The following is a 19,172-nucleotide window of genomic DNA, read 5'->3' on the forward strand; positions in this document are numbered from 1 at the left end:
GCCTGTTTCACCTTGTGCAGCTGCATGGCAGATGGCCTCAGCAGGTAAACCGGACCGTCCGGGAAGGAGCAGGATGGATAGGGCCCTCACCTGAACTCCGTCTTCCTCAGCTCCATATGTGAGCGTGTGCTGTTGATGCATACTCTCTCCAGGCTTGGGGATGACTGTCTTCCATCTCCCTGTTTATAGGCTCATTTTGGATGAACCTGTCCTTTTTCTCCATTTTTTGTGGAACCTGTTCTGTGTTATATGGCTAATGTTTTGCTAATAATAGCGGGACGGTCTTGGGACGCTTCGCTGCTTTTGCTAAACGTCACTTTGCAGAATCTGATCCCGGCATGAAGGGTAAAAGACCAGATAGTTACCGATGCTGGATGTTTCCTTTTTTGTTGTCGGTCTCTTGTTTTAGACCGCAAGGTGCTTTACTTGCCCCCTCGCCAGTCCAATCCTGTTTTGGCTGGTGATAAGTGAAGCACTCACTACATCTCAGCGAGCTGGTTCCTCACCGGTTCAACATGTTATATGTTACCTACCTTATTTTATTTTATATGTTTCCCTCTCCCCCTTCCCTCCCCTCTGCTCATATCTATTATTTGCTCTTTGATGCTTCTGTGGATAATCTGTGCTGTCAATCCCTCGATTGTCTGATGAAATGTCTTCCATAGTAGTTGCCTCGCTTAATGTACATGGGCTGAACGAGCCATGCAAAAGGTCTCAAATCCTCTGTCTCCTTCTAAGGGATAAAGTCTCAGTGGCTTTTCTGCAAGAGACCCATTTCAAAACTGGTAAAGTCCTCAACCTCCCTCCTAGGAAATTTGCCCAGTGGTTTCACAGCACGCATAACTCTGCCAGTAGGGGGGTTAGTGTAGCTGTGCACAAATGCCTTCCCTTCAAGCACACCGCTACTTCTGCGGATACTGAGGGTAGGTTTATTTTTGTAAAAGGTGTACTAGGTGATTCCCCAGTGACATTCGCTAACTTATATGCCCCTAACAGAGGCCAAGTACCATGGCTCGTTCAGACCCTTGATTTATTGTCATCCTTTTCTGATGGATTACTGGTTTTAGGGGGAGATTTCAATGTCACTCTGAATCCGGCCGTTGACACTTCCACAGGTAGACCGTCTGTGTCTTATAAACTTCTGAGAAGGTTAAAAATTTCCCTAAGAAAACTGAAAGTTTTGGATGTATGGCGTAACCTGAACCCCAATGGCCGAGATTATATACGTATTACTCGCATGCCAAGGCGTCCTTCCACAGATTAGATTATCTGTTCCTGTCAGATTCACATATACGTAATGTCTCTGGGGCCCGAATAGGTAGCATCACATTATCTGATCATGCTCCTGTTCTCATTAACTTCTCCATGTCTGGTTCTCAGAGGAAAGAGCGTCTATGGCGTCTAAATGATACTTTGATTTTGGATCCCACCCACGCCTCCAAAGTCAAAGCCTTGATATCTGAGTTTTTTATGCTTAATGACACACAAGACTCCCCTCCTTCCCCCTCCATTTTGTGGGAATCCCATAAGGTAGTGCTTAGGGGAGAACTCATTGCTTTGGGGGCATATGTGAAAAAACAGAGGACACAAGCCCTGGATTCCTTGTTGAAGAGGATTGCCTGCCCTAGCGGAACTCACTGAAGCTAGATCACGTCTAAAAAATTTATTGAATATCACTTCTGCAAAGCTGGTACTGCGCTCACGTTTTAAAGCCTATGCTCATGGGAATAGAGGAAACAGACTGATGTCGGCCATTGCCAAGAAGCAATTCTCTGACTCCTTTGTCTCCTCTATTAAGGACTCTAAGGGAAACGTACATAAATCTACCCCTGATGTCGCCAAGGCATTTTGCGCCTTCTATGAGTCATTATACAATTTACCTCCCCCACTGGGACCACTCCTAGTGACCTCTCAGAGGCTACGGATACATTTTTACAGACCCTAAGCCTTCCCTCCATATCCCCAACCAAGGCGTCCCAGCTGACTAGGCCTATCAGTGACTCGGAGATCTGTAAGGTTCTCATGTCTATCCCTTCGGGCAAAAGCCTGGGCCCTGATGGATTTTCCATCACTTACTATAAGTCCTTTCAGGACGTTTTAATCCCCCGTTTCAGAAATTTGTGCAACTTCCTTCTTACTGGAGGCTCCCTCGCTCCTCACTCCTTATTGGCGCATATTACGGTCATACATAAAGAAAATAAGGACCCGACTTGCTGCAGTAACTATAGGCCGATCTCTTTGCTTAATAATGATGTGAAATGGTGGGCGAAGATTCTGGCCACAAGGCTTCAAAGTGTCCTTCCTGACATTGTTCATGAAGAGCAAGTTGGCTTTGTCCATGGCAGACAGGGGTCTGAAAATACGATCCGGCTTCTCCGGAAAAACGCAAGTGAACTGAAAGCATTTGAAGACGGATCCATCTTCAAAATGCGTTCAGTGTTACTATGGCAGCCAGGACGCTATTAAAGTCCTGGTTGCCATAGTAGTAGTGGGGAGCGGGGGAGCAGTATACTTACAGTCCGTGCGGCTCCCGGGGCGCTCCAGAATGACGTCAGAGCGCCCCATGCGCATGGATGACGTGATCCATGTGACCACGTCATCCATGCGCGTGGGGCACCCTGACGTCACTCTGGAGCGCCCGGGGAGCCGCACGGACGGTAAGTATACTGCTCCCCCGCTCCCCACTACACTTTACCATGGCTGCCAGGACTTTAGCGTCTTGGCAGCCATGGTAACCATTCAGAAAAAGCTAAACGTCGGTAATGCGCCGAAACGACGTTTAGCTTAAGGCCGGATCCGGATTAATGCCTTTCAATGGGCATTAATTCCGGATCCGGCCTTGCGGCAAGTGTTCAGGATTTTTGTCCGAAGCAAAAAGCGCAGCATGCTGCGGTATTTTCTCCGGCCAAAAAACGTTCCGGTCCGGAACTGAAGACATCCTGATGCATCCTGAACGGATTTCTCTCCATTCAGAATGCATTAGGATAAAACTGATCAGGATTCTTCCGGCATAGAGCCCCGACGACGGAACTCTCTGCCGGAAGAAAAGAACGCAAGTGTGAAAGAGCCCTTACCCGACCAGTTTATTAGTGCCATACATACCTTATATTCGGCCCCCTCTGCCATGGTCAAAGTCAATGGTGCATTGTCCCCGCCGTTTCGCATCACTAATGGGACGAGGCAAGGGTGTCCCCTCTCTCCTGCACTATTCATATTAGTGATGGAGACCCTTTTATGTAGAATTAGAGCAGATCCGGACATTAAAGGCCTCCAGATTGGCACTCATACTCATATTACTGCGGACAAGAATAGGACATGCTCTATCTTTTTGCGGAGCTGCGGACCCAAAGATCGGGGCCGCGCACCGCAAATGCGGATGCGGACAGCACACTGTGTGCTACAAATAGTGTTGTAGAAGCAGCACTATACGGTCTCACGATAATGCGTCTTGTTTCAATGCAACCGCCTAACCGTAGGCCCTTGATCCATCAGGCCATATAGTATACATGTAGAAAAGAAGATGGCTTCGGCAGCATATCGCAATATCAAAAGAATTCTTTAATCGTACCTCCAGACACAAACGGCAACGTTTCGACTGTACACCAGTCTTTGTCAAGCCTAATAACATCAAAGCTGATAGGCATATATATACCCCCACATAAAATACACACCCCATTACATCATCAGTACAAATCAATGCATAATAGAATACATATGTGCTCATTCCAACTTACAGCTCATGCCATGTCTACCAAGCTCGTGTTATTCACCTCGGCGTTCCCTTATCCGTATTGCGCAGCCGCGTCGCAACACATTTGCATGCCCGGAAGTATCATGCGTCGCCATGGCAACCGGCCGCGCACGTGTCTCTAGCCAATGGGCTGCCCGAGGCACCCATTGACGTCACAGTCTGCGCGTCCACCCCGTGACACTCACCCAAGCGCCCGCCTCCGTGCGTCAATAACGTAGGTCACATGGGGTACGCAGCCAATGACAACACAGCGTGAGCTACGGCGCCATGGTAACGATGACACCACGGTCAACGCTGCTATCTGTAAAGTAAATATGTGCAATCCGTATCCAAAATGAACAGATCTATGTACTATGAAGCCCCTGCCCACAGCGATAATCACCTGGTTGACAGAAGGCATCAATCCGGACTGCACATATTCACACACATGACAGAAATGGAAAACAATAACATATCATAGCAAGTGTGGTACACAGTAGCCACACTTAGCCGCAGTCTGGACAATGTATCCCATATCGCATGAAGATCATAACCCTTTGTCAGATAAATTAAGGAATGTTCCCCCGGGGATGCGTTACATATAAGTTTAAAAACATGATGTCCCTATACTGTGAGGACAAAACAGTGACAATAATCAATCAATGGATGAGACATTAAACTCTATGTTCAAGCCAAAAGGTTGTAGGGACCTAAGGGTATGGATCCATTTAAGTTCCTTTTTCCTCAGGATTCCCTTCCTGTCCCCACCTCTTCTCAAATATCCTACGCTATCGATAACTCGAAATCTCAATTGATTGATGGAATGTTTGCAATCAATGAAATGTTTAGCAACCGGTTTGTCGAGTGCACCTGTTCTTATTGTGCTTTTATGTTTGTTAATTCTTTCCCTCAATTCCATCGTAGTCTCACCCACATAGATCAAACTACATGGGCACTGTATCATGTACACCACATCTGTGGATTTACATGTATAGTGACCTTTGATCTTAAACCGTTTACCACTGTATGGATGTGTAAAACCGTCACCTTTCATGATGCCACCGCAGTTGCAACAGGAAAGGCAAGGGAAATTACCATTCCTCAGTGGTGCTAGTCTTTTCTGTCTCTCGATGTCCTTCCCACCTATATCCGCCTTCACCAATCTATCATGCAGGTTGGGGCTCCGTTTGTATGCCATCATTGGGGGAACTGAAAATTCAGTGACTGCAGGCAATCCTTTCTGCAGGATCTGCCATTCCTGACCTAGGATGGTGGCTATATTGCCGCTATCACTCCCAAAGATGGATACAAATGGAATTCGGGGGATCTCCTGTTTTTGTGGTTTCCTTATCAAAGTGGAGCTACGTTCCATAGATATAATTCTATGTTTAGTACGGTTGATCAATTTGGTGGGATAACCTCTCTTACTGAACTTATTGCACATCTCATCCACCCTAAATCCAAAGAGAGTGTCATCTGATACGATACGACGTACCCTAAGTAATTGACTCCACGGTAGGGAGCTTACCATATTCTGGGGATGGCTACTGTCATACATTAACAAGGTGTTCCTGTCTGTAGGTTTTTGGAAAAGATCAGTACAGATCCTCCCATTGCGCACCTGAATTCGGACGTCAAGGAACTGCAGCTCACGGGCAGAATGCATCACGGTGAACTGCAGGTCCCGGACCCCAGAATTCAGGTGCGCATGAAATTCATCCAACTCAGGTACAGTACCCGCCCAAATCAGGAAAATGTCGTTGATGTAGCGCCACCAGCACAGAACTCTCTCAAAAAATATGGAGCGATACACAAGCCGATCCTCTACCTCCGCCATGAAGATGTTTGCGTAGGTGGGGGCCACATTAGACCCCATCGCCACACCCCGCTTTTGCTGGTAGAAGGTGTCCCCGAAGAGAAAATAATTTCTCCTCAGGACCACCTCCAGGAGGGCGAGGATCAGCCGGCGCACCCCAGGAGAGAGCTCTGTGCTGGCCAGGGCCACATCGACGACATTCAAACCATAGGAGTGATCAATGGACGTATACAAGGATACAACATCAAAACTCACAAGCAAAAACTCCGCCGGCAAGTCAAGTGAATTCAGCTTTGTCAGGAAATGGCCCGTGTCCCTGACATAGGAGGGCGCCGTGGTCGGGTGGATCCGCAACACTTTGTCCAAAAAGATGGACACAGGGTTAAAGATGGAACCCCTGCCCGACACAATAGGTCGGCCAGGGGGATCCACAAGACTCTTGTGGATCTTTGGTAATACATATATCACAGGGGTGATCGGATGGCTCACACGCAGAAAGCTATTTAGTTCATCATCAATGATTCCTTTGCTGAGAGCCTCATCCAATAACACCCCTATGATATCTGCTATGTCCCACCTTGGATCCCTGTCCAACATCTCATAAACATTACCATCTCCTACCTGTCTGTTGATCTCATCAATATATTTACAGGTGTCCATCACGACCACGGCACCCCCCTTGTCAGCTGGCTTGATCGTCAATTGTTTATTATGTTCCAGGTCAAGGACAGCCCGCCTTTCATCTTGAGACAGGTTGTGTTTGAGCTGATGGGTTTCCTCCACCCTCAATTGATCGATACGTTTCCTGACAAAACCGATATAGGTTTCAACCACATGGTTATTTTGCGGTGGAGTAAAATGACTTTTATTACGTAATTCGAAGTTTTTACACATCGGGATATCAGTGGATACAACAGGTTGACTGACAGGTACATCAATATTTCTAGCTGAAAAGAAGGCTTTTAATCTCAAGCGCCTAAAGAACTTTTGTAGGTCGAGCTCAAACTCGAACCAGTCCCGTGAGGTTGTAGGGCAAAATGTCAGGCCACGGCTTAACACACTGATGTGTGCTTTGTCAAGCTGGGAGGAGGAGATATTCACTACCAAGTTCATCATTTCCGCTGTCCGCGTCTCGTTACTCTCCCCTGTATATGGGTGGAGGCCTCTATTGGTATTGGGGGAAGGGTTCTTGTTGGATCGGTGGTGTTTCCTACCACCCCTTCTGTATCACCCTCCCCTCTTTTTCTGCTTGGGCCTAAAAAATTGGACGCGCCTGATTCATCAGCGGAATCGGATTCACCAGTGCTAAAGCCAAATTTACCTTGATCAAAGCGTTTACCCCGTCTGCGTCTATTAAACCTTTGTGGTTGAGATGACTGCCAGTTATATATTTTACCAGACTGGTAATCATCTAAATCTCTATGCCACTTATCTCTCTTGATGTGTTCAACCTCCAACTTGTGTCGTAGAATGTGTTGAGTGGTCTTTTCTTTGTATACCGTAAACTCCTCAGCACTCATAAGGTCCTGGATCTGGATTTCCAACTCGGCTGTGGTTTTCTTCAGGTTGTCAACCTCTTTCTGCAAAAAGTCTATGTTTAATAACATTAGTTCAAAAGAATATTGATTGTTGATCGCTTCAAAGGCTTTGCAAAAATTGCCATTGGCTGGAAATAAATTGGGGCGAAGATTAGATCTAAGTCCCCTTGGTATCCTTTGTTGCTTATAATATTCTCTTAAGGTGATTAAATGTAGTTCCATGGTATTCAATCTTTTGAGATCTTGCTCCGCTTTGCGTTTCAGGATATCAACAGAGGGGGAACTCAAAAAGGCCACATCACATCCATCCACATTGATAAGCCGCTGTATGTCCTCATCAGTACTGATCTCTTCCAAAAACCTACAGACAGGAATACTTTGTTAATGTATGACAGTAACCACCCTCAGAATATGGTAAGCTCCCTACCGTGGAGTCAATTACTTCGGGTACGCCGTATCGTATCAGATGACACTCTCTTTGGATTTAGGGTGGATGAGATGTGCAATAAGTTCAGTAAGAGAGGTTATCCCACCAAATTGATCAACCGTACTAAACATAGAATTATATCTATGGAACGTAGCTCCACTTTGATAAGGAAACCACAAAAACAGGAGATCCCCCGAATTCCATTTGTATCCATCTTTGGGAGTGATAGCGGCAATATAGCCACCATCCTAGGTCAGGAATGGCAGATCCTGCAGAAAGGATTGCCTGCAGTCACTGAATTTTCAGTTCCCCCAATGATGGCATACAAACGGAGCCCCAACCTACGTGATAGATTGGTGAAGGCGGATATAGGTGGGAAGGACATCGAGAGACAGAAAAGACTAGCACCACTGAGGAATGGTAATTTCCCTTGCCTTTCCTGTTGCAACTGCGGTGGCATCATGAAAGGTGACGGTTTTACACATCCATACAGTGGTAAACGGTTTAAGATCAAAGGTCACTATACATGTAAATCCACAGATGTGGTGTACATGATACAGTGCCCGTGTAGTTTGATCTATGTGGGTGAGACTACGATGGAATTGAGGGAAAGAATTAACAAACATAAAAGCACAATAAGAACAGGTGCTCTCGACAAACCGGTTGCTAAACATTTCATTGATTGCAAACATTCCATCAATCAATTGAGATTTTGAGTTATCGATAGCGTAGGATATTTGAGAAGAGGTGGGGACAGGAAGGGAATCCTGAGGAAAAAGGAACTTAAATGGATCCATACCCTTAGGTCCCTACAACCTTTTGGCTTGAACATAGAGTTTAATGTCTCATCCATTGATTGATTATTGTCACTGTTTTGTCCTCACAGTATAGGGACATCATGTTTTTAAACTTATATGTAACGCATCCCCGGGGGAACATTCCTTAATTTATCTGACAAAGGGTTATGATCTTCATGCGATATGGGATACATTGTCCAGACTGCGGCTAAGTGTGGCTACTGTGTACCACACTTGCTATGATATGTTATTGTTTTCCATTTCTGTCATGTGTGTGAATATGTGCAGTCCGGATTGATGCCTTCTGTCAACCAGGTGATTATCGCTGTGGGCAGGGGCTTCATAGTACATAGATCTGTTCATTTTGGATACGGATTGCACATATTTACTTTACAGATAGCAGCGTTGACCGTGGTGTCATCGTTACCATGGCGCCGTAGCTCGCGCTGTGTTGTCATTGGCTGCGTACCCCATGTGACCTACATTATTGACGCATGGAGGCGGGCGCTTGGGTGAGTGTCACGGGGTGGACGCGCAGACTGTGACGTCAATGGGTGCCTCTGGCAGCCCATTGGCTAGAGACACGTGCGCGGCCGGTTGCCATGGCGACGCATGATACTTCCGGGCATGCAAATGTGTTGCGACACGGCTGCGCAATACGGATAAGGGAACGCCGAGGTGAATAACACGAGCTTGGTAGACATGGCATGAGCTGTAAGTTGGAATGAGCACATATGTATTCTATTATGCATTGATTTGTACTGATGATGTAACGGGGTGTGTATTTTATGTGGGGGGTATATATATGCCTATCAGCTTTGATGTTATTAGGCTTGACAAAGACTGGTGTACAGTCGAAACGTTGCCGTTTGTGTCTGGAGGTACGATTAAAGAATTCTTTTGATATTGCGATATGCTGCCGAAGCCATCTTCTTTTCTACAAGCACACTGTGTGCTGTCTGCATCCATTCCGTCCCCATAGAGAATGAATGAGTCCGCACCCGTTCCGCAAAATTGCGGAATGGATGCGGACCCATTTTGCGGACGTGTGAATGGAGCCTTACTCTGTGGGGTATGAGGGCCTTCTCAGCTAATCACTATGCCTCCTCTCCGGTCTGGAAGGGTATGCTGGTAGAGGGGTCCAAAATGGTCCAGTCCCAAACATTTAGCTTCCCTAATCCCTGTATGCCACTTAAACTACTACAAAGCTACATTCATCCATCCATTTTGAACCCCTCCGGGATTTGGTCTAAGCTCGCCGATATATCTTTGCGAGATGTCCTTCTCCCGGATGGCAGTTTGAATTTGGATTTGATAATGGAGCTCCCTGAGGTTAAGACTGCGCCATTTTTTTTATCTTGCTAATTTTAAAAGAGATACTAAATTGGGTATTGGATCCCTTTCTGGGAAAAGCTCATCCTCCTGGCTTGAGAGGAAGGTTATGGCCACTAAACACCCTCTTAGACCACTATCTCAGATGTATAAAGAAATGCTCTCCTCATTTCCCCCAGAGCTCCGTTTTGTGGCCTCCTGGGAGAGGGAGCTCTCTTTGACCCTTACGGAACCGGAAAGAGCCTTTATCCTGGCGCATTAGCATGGCTTCAACCGCTGCGTGAGGATTCAGGAGAATTCCTTCAAGCTCCTTAGTAGGTGGTACAAGACACCTGAGTTCTTGCATAAACTGAACCCAGAGGTCCCAGAAGCATGCTGGAGGTGTGGCTTGGAAGTGGGCTCCCTCTCTCATATTTGGTGGTTTTGCCAGAAAATCCAGTCGTTTTGGAAGACAATTGAGTCTTTGATCAACCAAATATGCAATACCAAGATCATCTTGGACGCCAAACTTATTCTACTATGGTGCCCCAATAGTACCCTCACTCCTGCCAAGGATAATCTCCCGACATTAATGCTTACTGCAGCTAAACTGCTTATTCCTTTCCTATGGAAAAATGACTCCCCTCCGACTCTCCCTATGTGGACGGATAAGGTGGACCAGATTTACCGTTTTGAGGAGCTAGCGCATTGGGAAACTAACTCACGCTCTCGCTTCCTAAAATTGTGGTCTCCATGGAAAGCACATAGAAACTTTATATAGAAGAGCAGAATTCCCTACTTCCCTGTTCTCCCCGCTACATTTTTCCCTGTATGTTCCTTTCCTATGTTCCCCATTTCCTTATTTACTATTAATCTCAGATTGATATACATGATCATTTATAATGTTTATACATGATGTGTATGTCATATTCATCTTGTGACTCATTGTCATCGTGCTGTTGTCATGTGTAGGCATATGCCCTCTACTTTTTCTTTCAATAAAAAGAAATATGGTTAAGAATATAACTACTGTAATACTGCCACCTATGTACAAGAATATAACTCCTATAATACTGCCTCCTATGTGCAAGAATATAATTACTATAATACTGCTCTTATGTACAATAATATAACTATTATAATACTGCTCCTATGTACAAGAATATAACTACTATAATACTGCTCCTATGTACAAGAATATAACTACTATAATACTGCTCCTATGTACAAGAATATAACTACTATAATACTGCTCCTATGTACAAGAATATAACTACTATAATACTGCCTCCTATATACAAGAATATAACTACTATAATACTGCTCCTATGTACAAGAATATAACTACTATAATACTGCTCCTATATACAAGAATATAACTACTATAATACTGCCTCCTATGTACAAGAATATAACTACTATAGCACTGCTCCTATGTACAAGAATATAACTACTATAATACTGCTCCTATGTACAAGAATATAACTACTATAATACTGCTCCTATGTGCAAGAATATAACTACTATAATACTGCTCCTATGTACAAGAATATAACTACTATAATACTGCTCCTATGTGCAAGAATATAACTACTATAATACTGCCTACTATGTACAAGAATATAACTACTATAATACTGCCCCCTATGTACAAGAATATAACTACTATAATACTGCTCCTATGTACAAGAATATAACTACTATAATACTGCTCCTATGTACAAGAATATAACTACTATAATACTGCCTCCTATGTACAAGAATATAACTACTATAATACTGCATCCTATGTACAATAATATAACTACTATAATACTGCCCCCTGTGTACAAAAATATAACTACTATAATACTGCCCCCTATGTACAAGAATATAACTACTATAATACTGCTCCTATGTACAAGAATATAACTACTATAATACTGCTCCTATGTACAAGAATATAACTACTATAATACTGCCTCCTATGTACAAGAATATAATTACTGTAATACTGCCTCCTATGTACAGGAATATAACTACTATAATACTGCCTCCTATGTACAAGAATATAACTACTATAATACTGCCTCCTATGTACAAGAATATAATTACTATAACACTGCTCCTATGTACAAGAATATAATTACTATAACACTGCTCCTATGTACAAAAATATAACTACTATAATACTGTTCCTATGTACAAGAATATAACTACTATAATACTGTATCCTATGTACAACAATATAATTACTATAATACTGCCTCCTATGTACAACAATATAATTACTATAATACTGCCTCCTATGTACAACAATATAATTAATATAATACTGCTCCTATGTACAGAAATATCACTACTAAAATACTGCTCCTATGTACAACAATATACCTACTATAATACTGCTCCTATGTACAAGACTATAACTACTGTAATACTGCCTCCTATGTACAAGAATATAATTACTATAATACTGCTCCTATGTACAATAATATACCTATTATAATACTGCCTCCTATGTACAAGAATATAATTACTGTAATACTACCTCCATGTACAAGAATATAACTACTGTAATACTGCCTCCTATGTACAAGAATATAATTACTTTAATACTGCCTCCTATGTACAGGAATATAATTACTATAATACTGCCTCCTATGTACAACAATATAATTACTGTAATACTGCCTCCTATGTACAGGAATATAACTACTATAATACTGCCTCCTATGTACAACAATATAATTACTATAATACTGCCTCCTATGTACAACAATATAATTACTGTAATACTGCCTCCTATGTACAGGAATATAACTACTATAATACTGCCTCTTATGTACAAGAATATAAATACTCTAATACTGTCTCCTATGTACAAGAATATAATTACTGTAATACTACCTCCATGTATAGCAATATAATTACTGTATTACTGCCCCCATGTACAAGAATATAACTACTATAATACTGCCTCCTATATGCAAGAATATAACTAATATAATACTGCCTCCTATGTACAAGAATATAACTAATATAATACTGCCTCCTATGTACAAGAATATAATTACTGTAATACTACCTCCATGTATAAGAATATAATTACTGTATTACTGCCCCCATGTACAAGAATAAAACTACTATAATACTGCCTCCTATATACAAGAATATAACTATAATACTGCCTCCTATGTACAAGAATATACCTACTATAATACTGCTCCTATGTACAAGAATATAACTCCTATAATACTGCCTCCTATGTACAAGAATATAACTAATATAATACTGCTCCTATGTAGAAGAATATAACTACTATAATACAGCCTCCTATATACAAGAATATAACTACTATAATACTGCCTCCTATGTAGAAGAATATAACTACTATAATACTGCTCCTATGTACAAGAATATAACTACTATAATACTGCCTCCTATGTACAAGAATATAACTACTATAATACTGCTCCTATGTACAAGAATATAACTACTATAATACTGCCTCCTATATACAAGAATATAACTACTATAATACTGTTCCTATGTATAAGAATATACTGTAACTACTATAATACTGCTCCCATGTAGCAGAATATAACTACTATCATACTGCCTCCTGTATATAATTGTTTGAAGCTGATCCAGTATTAGATTCTTGACGTGAGACCCGCTTTGCTGATAATGTAGTGTCACATGTATCATTGTAGTACCCAGACTGAGTTAATGGGATCCATACTGTACATTTCCTGGGTGATGGGCAGTGATTACGATGCCGCTCTCCTCGCTTGGAGCTCTTGTGAGCTCATCCATAAAATATAAGTTCTCTTTGAAGGCATGAATAATTTCAGCTGCCTGGTGCCTGCGATGTGAGGAGAAATTGAGGGGGATTTATAGTATTATTTGATGTGGAGATATAACACGTTTAACCACTTACCGTCACGCTAACGCCGAAAGGCGTCATTTCTGCGGCGCTCCCAGGTCACACTAACGCCAATAGGCGTCATCTCGCGTGAGCCGAGATTTCCTGTGAACGCGCGCACACAGGCGCGCGCGCTCACAGGAACGGAAGGTAAGAGAGTTGATCTCCAGCCTGCCAGCGGCGATCGTTCGCTGGCAGGCTGGAGATGTGTTTTTTTTAACCCCTAACAGGTATATTAGACGCTGTTTTGATAACAGCGTCTAATATACCTGCTACCTGATCCTCTGGTGGTCCCCTTTGTTTGGATCGACCACCAGAGGACACAGGTAGCTCAGTAAAGTAGCACCAAGCACCACTACACTACACTACACCCCCCCCCCCCCGTCACTTATTAACCCCTTATTAGCCCCTGATCACCCCTGATCACCCCATATAGACTCCCTGATCACCCCCCTGTCATTGATTACCCCCCTGTCATTGATCACCCCCCTGTAAAGCTCCATTCAGACGTCCGCATGATTTTTACGGATCCACTGATAGATGGATCGGATCCGCAAAACGCATCCGGACGTCTGAATGAAGCCTTACAGGGGCGTGATCAATGACTGTGGTGATCACCCCATATAGACTCCCTGATCACCCCCCTGTCATTGATTACCCCCCTGTAAAGCTCCATTCAAACGTCCGCATGATTTTTACGGATCCACTGATAGATGGATCGGATCCGCAAAACGCATCCGGACGTCTGAATGAAGCCTTACAGGGGCGTGATCAATGACTGTGGTGATCACCCCATATAGACTCCCTGATCACCCCCCTGTCATTGATTACCCCCCTGTCATTGATCAACCCCCTGTAAAGCTCCATTCAGATGTCCGCATGATTTTTACGGATCCACTGATAGATGGATCGGATCCGCAAAACGCATCCGGACGTCTGAATGAAGCCTTACAGGGGCGTGATCAATGACTGTGGTGATCACCCCATATAGACTCCCTGATCACCCCCCTGTCATTGATTACCCCCCTGTCATTGATCAACCCCCTGTAAAGCTCCATTCAGATGTCCGCATGATTTTTACGGATCCACTGATAGATGGATCGGATCCGCAAAACGCATCCGGACGTCTGAATGAAGCCTTACAGGGGCATGATCAATGACTGTGGTGATCACCCCATATAGACTCCCTGATCACCCCCCTGTAAAGCTCCATTCAGATGTCCGCATGATTTTTACGGATGCACTGATAGATGGATCGGATCCGCAAAACGCATCCGGACGTCTGAATGAAGCCTTACAGGGGCATGATCAATGACTGTGGTGATCACCCCATATAGACTCCCTGATCACCCCCCTGTAAAGCTCCATTCAGATGTCCGCATGATTTTTACGGATGCACTGATAGATGGATCGGATCCGCAAAACGCATCCGGACGTCTGAATGAAGCCTTACAGGGGCATGATCAATGACTGTGGTGATCACCCCATATAGACTCCCTGATCACCCCCCTGTCATTGATCACCCCCCTGTAAGGCTGCATTCAGATGTCCATATGATTTTTACGGATGCACTGATAGATGGATCGGATCCGCAAAACGCATCCGGACGTCTGAATGAAGCCTTACAGGGGTGTGATCAATGACTGTGGTGATCACCCCATATAGACTCCCTGATCACCCCCCTGTCATTGATTACCCCCCTGTCAAGCTCCATTCAGACGTCCGCATGATTTTTACGGATCCACTGATAGATGGATCGGATCCGCAAAACGCATCCGGACGTCTGAATGAAGCCTTACAGGGGCGTGATCAATGACTGTGGTGATCACCCCATATAGACTCCCTGATCACCCCCCTGTCATTGATTACCCCCCTGTAAAGCTCCATTCAGACGTCCGCATGATTTTTACGGATCCACTGATAGATGGATCGGATCCGCAAAACGCATCCGGACGTCTGAATGAAGCCTTACAGGGGCATGATCAATGACTGTGGTGATCACCCCATATAGACTCCCTGATCACCCCCCTGTAAAGCTCCATTCAGATGTCCGCATGATTTTTACGGATGCACTGATAGATGGATCGGATCCGCAAAACGCATACGGACGTCTGAATGAAGCCTTACACGGGCGTGATCAATGACTGTGGTTATCACCCCATATAGACTCCCTGATCACCCCCCTGTCATTGATCACCCCCCTGTCATTGATCACCCCCCCTGTCATTGATCACCCCCCCTGTCATTGATCACCCCCCCTGTCATTGATCACCCCCCTGTAAGGCTCCATTCAGACATTTTTTTTGCCCAAGTTAGCGGAATTATTATTTTTTTTTTCTTACAAAGTCTCATATTCCACTAACTTGTGTCAAAAAATAAAATCTCACATGAACTCACCATACCGCTCACGGAATCCAAATGTGTAAAATTTTTTAGACATTTATATTCCAGACTTCTTCTCACGCTTTAGGGCCCCTAGAATGCCAGGGCAGTATAAATACCCCACATGTGACCCCATTTCGGAAAGAAGACACCCCCAGGTATTCCGTGAGGGGCATATTGAGTCCATGAAAGATTGAGATTTTTGTCCCAAGTTAGCGGAATGGGAGACTTTGTGAGAAAAAAATTAAAAATATCAATTTCCGCTAACTTGTGCCAAAAAAAAAAAATTTCTATGAACTCGCCATGCCCCTCATTGAATACCTTGGGGTGTCTTCTTTCCAAAATGGGGTCACATGTGGGGTATTTATACTGCCCTGGCATTCTAGGGGCCCCAAAGCGTGAGAAGAAGTCTGGTATCCATATGTCTAAAAATGCCCTCCTAAAAGGAATTTGGGCACCTTTGCGCATCTAGGCTTCAAAAAAGTGTCACACATCTGGTATCTCCGTACTCAGGAGAAGTTGGGGAATGTGTTTTGGGGTGTCATTTTACATATACCCATGCTGGGTGAGAGAAATATCTTGGTCAAATGCCAACTTTGTATAAAAAAATGGGAAAAGTTGTCTTTTGCCAAGATATTTCTCTCACCCAGCAAGGGTATATGTAAAATGACACCCCAAAACACATTCCCCAACTTCTCCTGAATACGGCGATACCAGATATGTGACACTTTTTTGCAGCCTAGGTGGGCAAAGGGGCCCATATTCCAAAGAGCACCTTTAGGATTTCACAGGTCATTTACCTACTTACCACACATTAGGGCCCCTGGAAAATGCTAGGGCAGTATAACTACCCCACAAGTGACCCCATTTTGGAAAGAAGACACCCCAAGGTATTCCTTGAGGGGCATGGCGAGTTCCTAGAATTTTTTATTTTTTGTCACAAGTTAGTGGAAAATGCTGATTTATTTTTTTTTATTTTTTTTTTCATACAAAGTCTCATATTCCACTAACTTGTGACAAACAATAAAAACTTCCATGAACTCACTATGCCCATCAACGAATACCTTGGGGTCTCTTCTTTCCAAAATGGGGTCACTTGTGGGGTAGTTATACTGCCCTGGCATTCTAGGGGCCCAAATGTGTGGTAAGGAGTTTGAAATCAAATTCTGTAAAAAATGACCTGTGAAATCCGAAAGGTGCTCTTTGGAATATGGGCCCCTTTGCCCACCTAGGCTGCAAAAAAGTGTCACACATCTGGTATCCCCGTACTCAGGAGAAGGTGGGGAATGTGTTTTGGGGTGTCATTTTACATATACCCCTGCTGGGTGAGAGAAATATCTTGGCAAAAGACAACTTTTCCCATTTTTTTATACAAAGTTGGCATTTGACCAAGATATTTATCTCACCCAGCATGGGTATATGTAAAAAGACACCCCAAAACACATTCCTCAACTTCTCCTGAGTACGGCGATACCAGATGTGTGACACTTTTTTGCAGCCTAGGTGGGCAAAGGGGCCCATATTCCAAAGAGCACCTTTCGGATTTCACAGGTCATTTTTTACAGAATTTGATTTCAAACTCCTTACCACACATTTGGGCCCCTAGAATGCCAGGGCAGTATAACTACCCCACAAGTGACCCCATTTTGGAAAGGAGAGACCCCAAGGTATTCGCTGATGGGCATAGTGAGTTCATGGAAGTTTTTATTTTTTGTCACAAGTTAGTGGAATATGAGACTTTGTATGAAAAAAAAATAAATAAAAATAATCATCATTTTCCACTAACTTGTGACAAAAAATAAAAAATTCTAGGAACTTGCCATGCCCCTCACGGAATACCTTGGGGTGTCTTCTTTCCAAAATGGGGTCACTTGTGGGGTAGTTATACTGCCCTGGCATTCTAGGGGCCCGAATGTGTGGTAAGGAGTTTGAAATCAAATTCTGTAAAAAATGACCTGTGAAATCCTAAAGATGCTCTTTGGAATATGGGCCCCTTTGCCCACCTAGGCTGCAAAAAAGTGTCACACATCTGGTATCGCCGTACTCAGGAGAAGGTGGGGAATGTGTTTTGGGGTGTCATTTTACATATACCCATGCTGGGTGAGAGAAATATCTTGGCAAAAGACAACTTTTCCCATTTTTTTTATACAAAGTTGGCATTTGACCAAGATATTTATCTCACCCAGCATGGGTATATGTAAAAAGACACCCCAAAACACATTCCTCAACTTCTCCTGAATACAGAGATACCAGATGTGTGACACTTTTTGCAGCCTAGGTGGGCAAAGGGGCCCATATTCCAAAGAGCACCTTTCGGATTTCACAGGTCATTTTTTACAGAATTTGATTTCAAACTCCTTACCACACATTTGGGCCCCTAGAATGCCAGGGCAGTATAACTACCCCACAAGTGACCCCATTTTGGAAAGAAGAGACCCCAAGGTATTTCGTGATGGGCATAGTGAGTTCATAGAAGTTTTTATTTTTTGTCACAAGTTAGTGGAATATGAGACTTTGTAGGAAAAAAAAATAAAAAATAAAAAATCATCATTTTCCGCTAACTTGTGACAAAAAATAAAAAGTTCTATGAGCTCACTATGCCCATCAGCGAATACCTTAGGGTGTGTACTTTCCGAAATGGGGTCATTTGTGGGGTGTTTGTACTGTCTGGGCATTGTAGAACCTCAGGAAACATGACAGGTGCTCAGAAAGTCAGAGCTGCTTCAAAAAGCGGAAATTCACATTTTTGTACCATAGTTTGTAAACGCTATAACTTTTACCCAAACCATTTTTTTTTTACCCAAACATTTTTTTTTTATCAAAGACATGTAGAACTATAAATTTAGAGCAAAATTTCTATATGGATCTCGTTTTTTTTGCAAAATTTTACAACTGAAAGTGAAAAATGTCATTTTTTTGCAAAAAAATCGTTAAATTTCGATTAATAACAAAAAAAGTAAAAATGTCAGCAGCAATGAAATACCACCAAATGAAAGCTCTATTAGTGAGAAGAAAAGGAGGTAAAATTCATTTGGGTGGTAAGTTGCATGACCGAGCAATAAACGGTGAAAGTAGTGTAGTGCAGAATTGTAAAAAAGGGCCTGGTCTTTAGGGGGGTATAAACCTGTGGTCCTTAAGTGGTTAAAGGCCATTGTGGGTTTTGTTTTGTTTTCTCTTTGCTTTTAGTTTAACTGCAAAATACCGTACAACACTCGTCCCCATCATCTCCAGACGCCCTGAAATAGTTTTTCTGTGATCTAGTAC

At 43.3% G+C, this 19,172-nt stretch overlaps 1 protein-coding gene across 1 annotated transcript in view; it reads right to left on the reverse strand.

The window, feature by feature from the left end:
* Positions 1-677: 677 nt before the first annotated feature.
* HHIPL2 (HHIP like 2) overlaps positions 678-19,172 on the reverse strand; it is a 127,167-nt gene continuing 108,672 nt past the window's right edge. Inside the window, exons 15-16 of the mRNA XM_040430192.1 lie at positions 6,943-7,126; positions 678-760 (exon numbers count right to left, since the gene is read on the reverse strand). Coding sequence (XP_040286126.1) covers positions 678-760; positions 6,943-7,126 — 267 coding nt within the window. The remainder of the gene's footprint in view (positions 761-6,942; positions 7,127-19,172) is intronic.

The sequence above is a fragment of the Bufo bufo genome, chromosome 4 (assembly GCF_905171765.1).
Source record: "Bufo bufo chromosome 4, aBufBuf1.1, whole genome shotgun sequence".
Classification (NCBI taxonomy): Eukaryota; Metazoa; Chordata; class Amphibia; order Anura; family Bufonidae; genus Bufo; species Bufo bufo.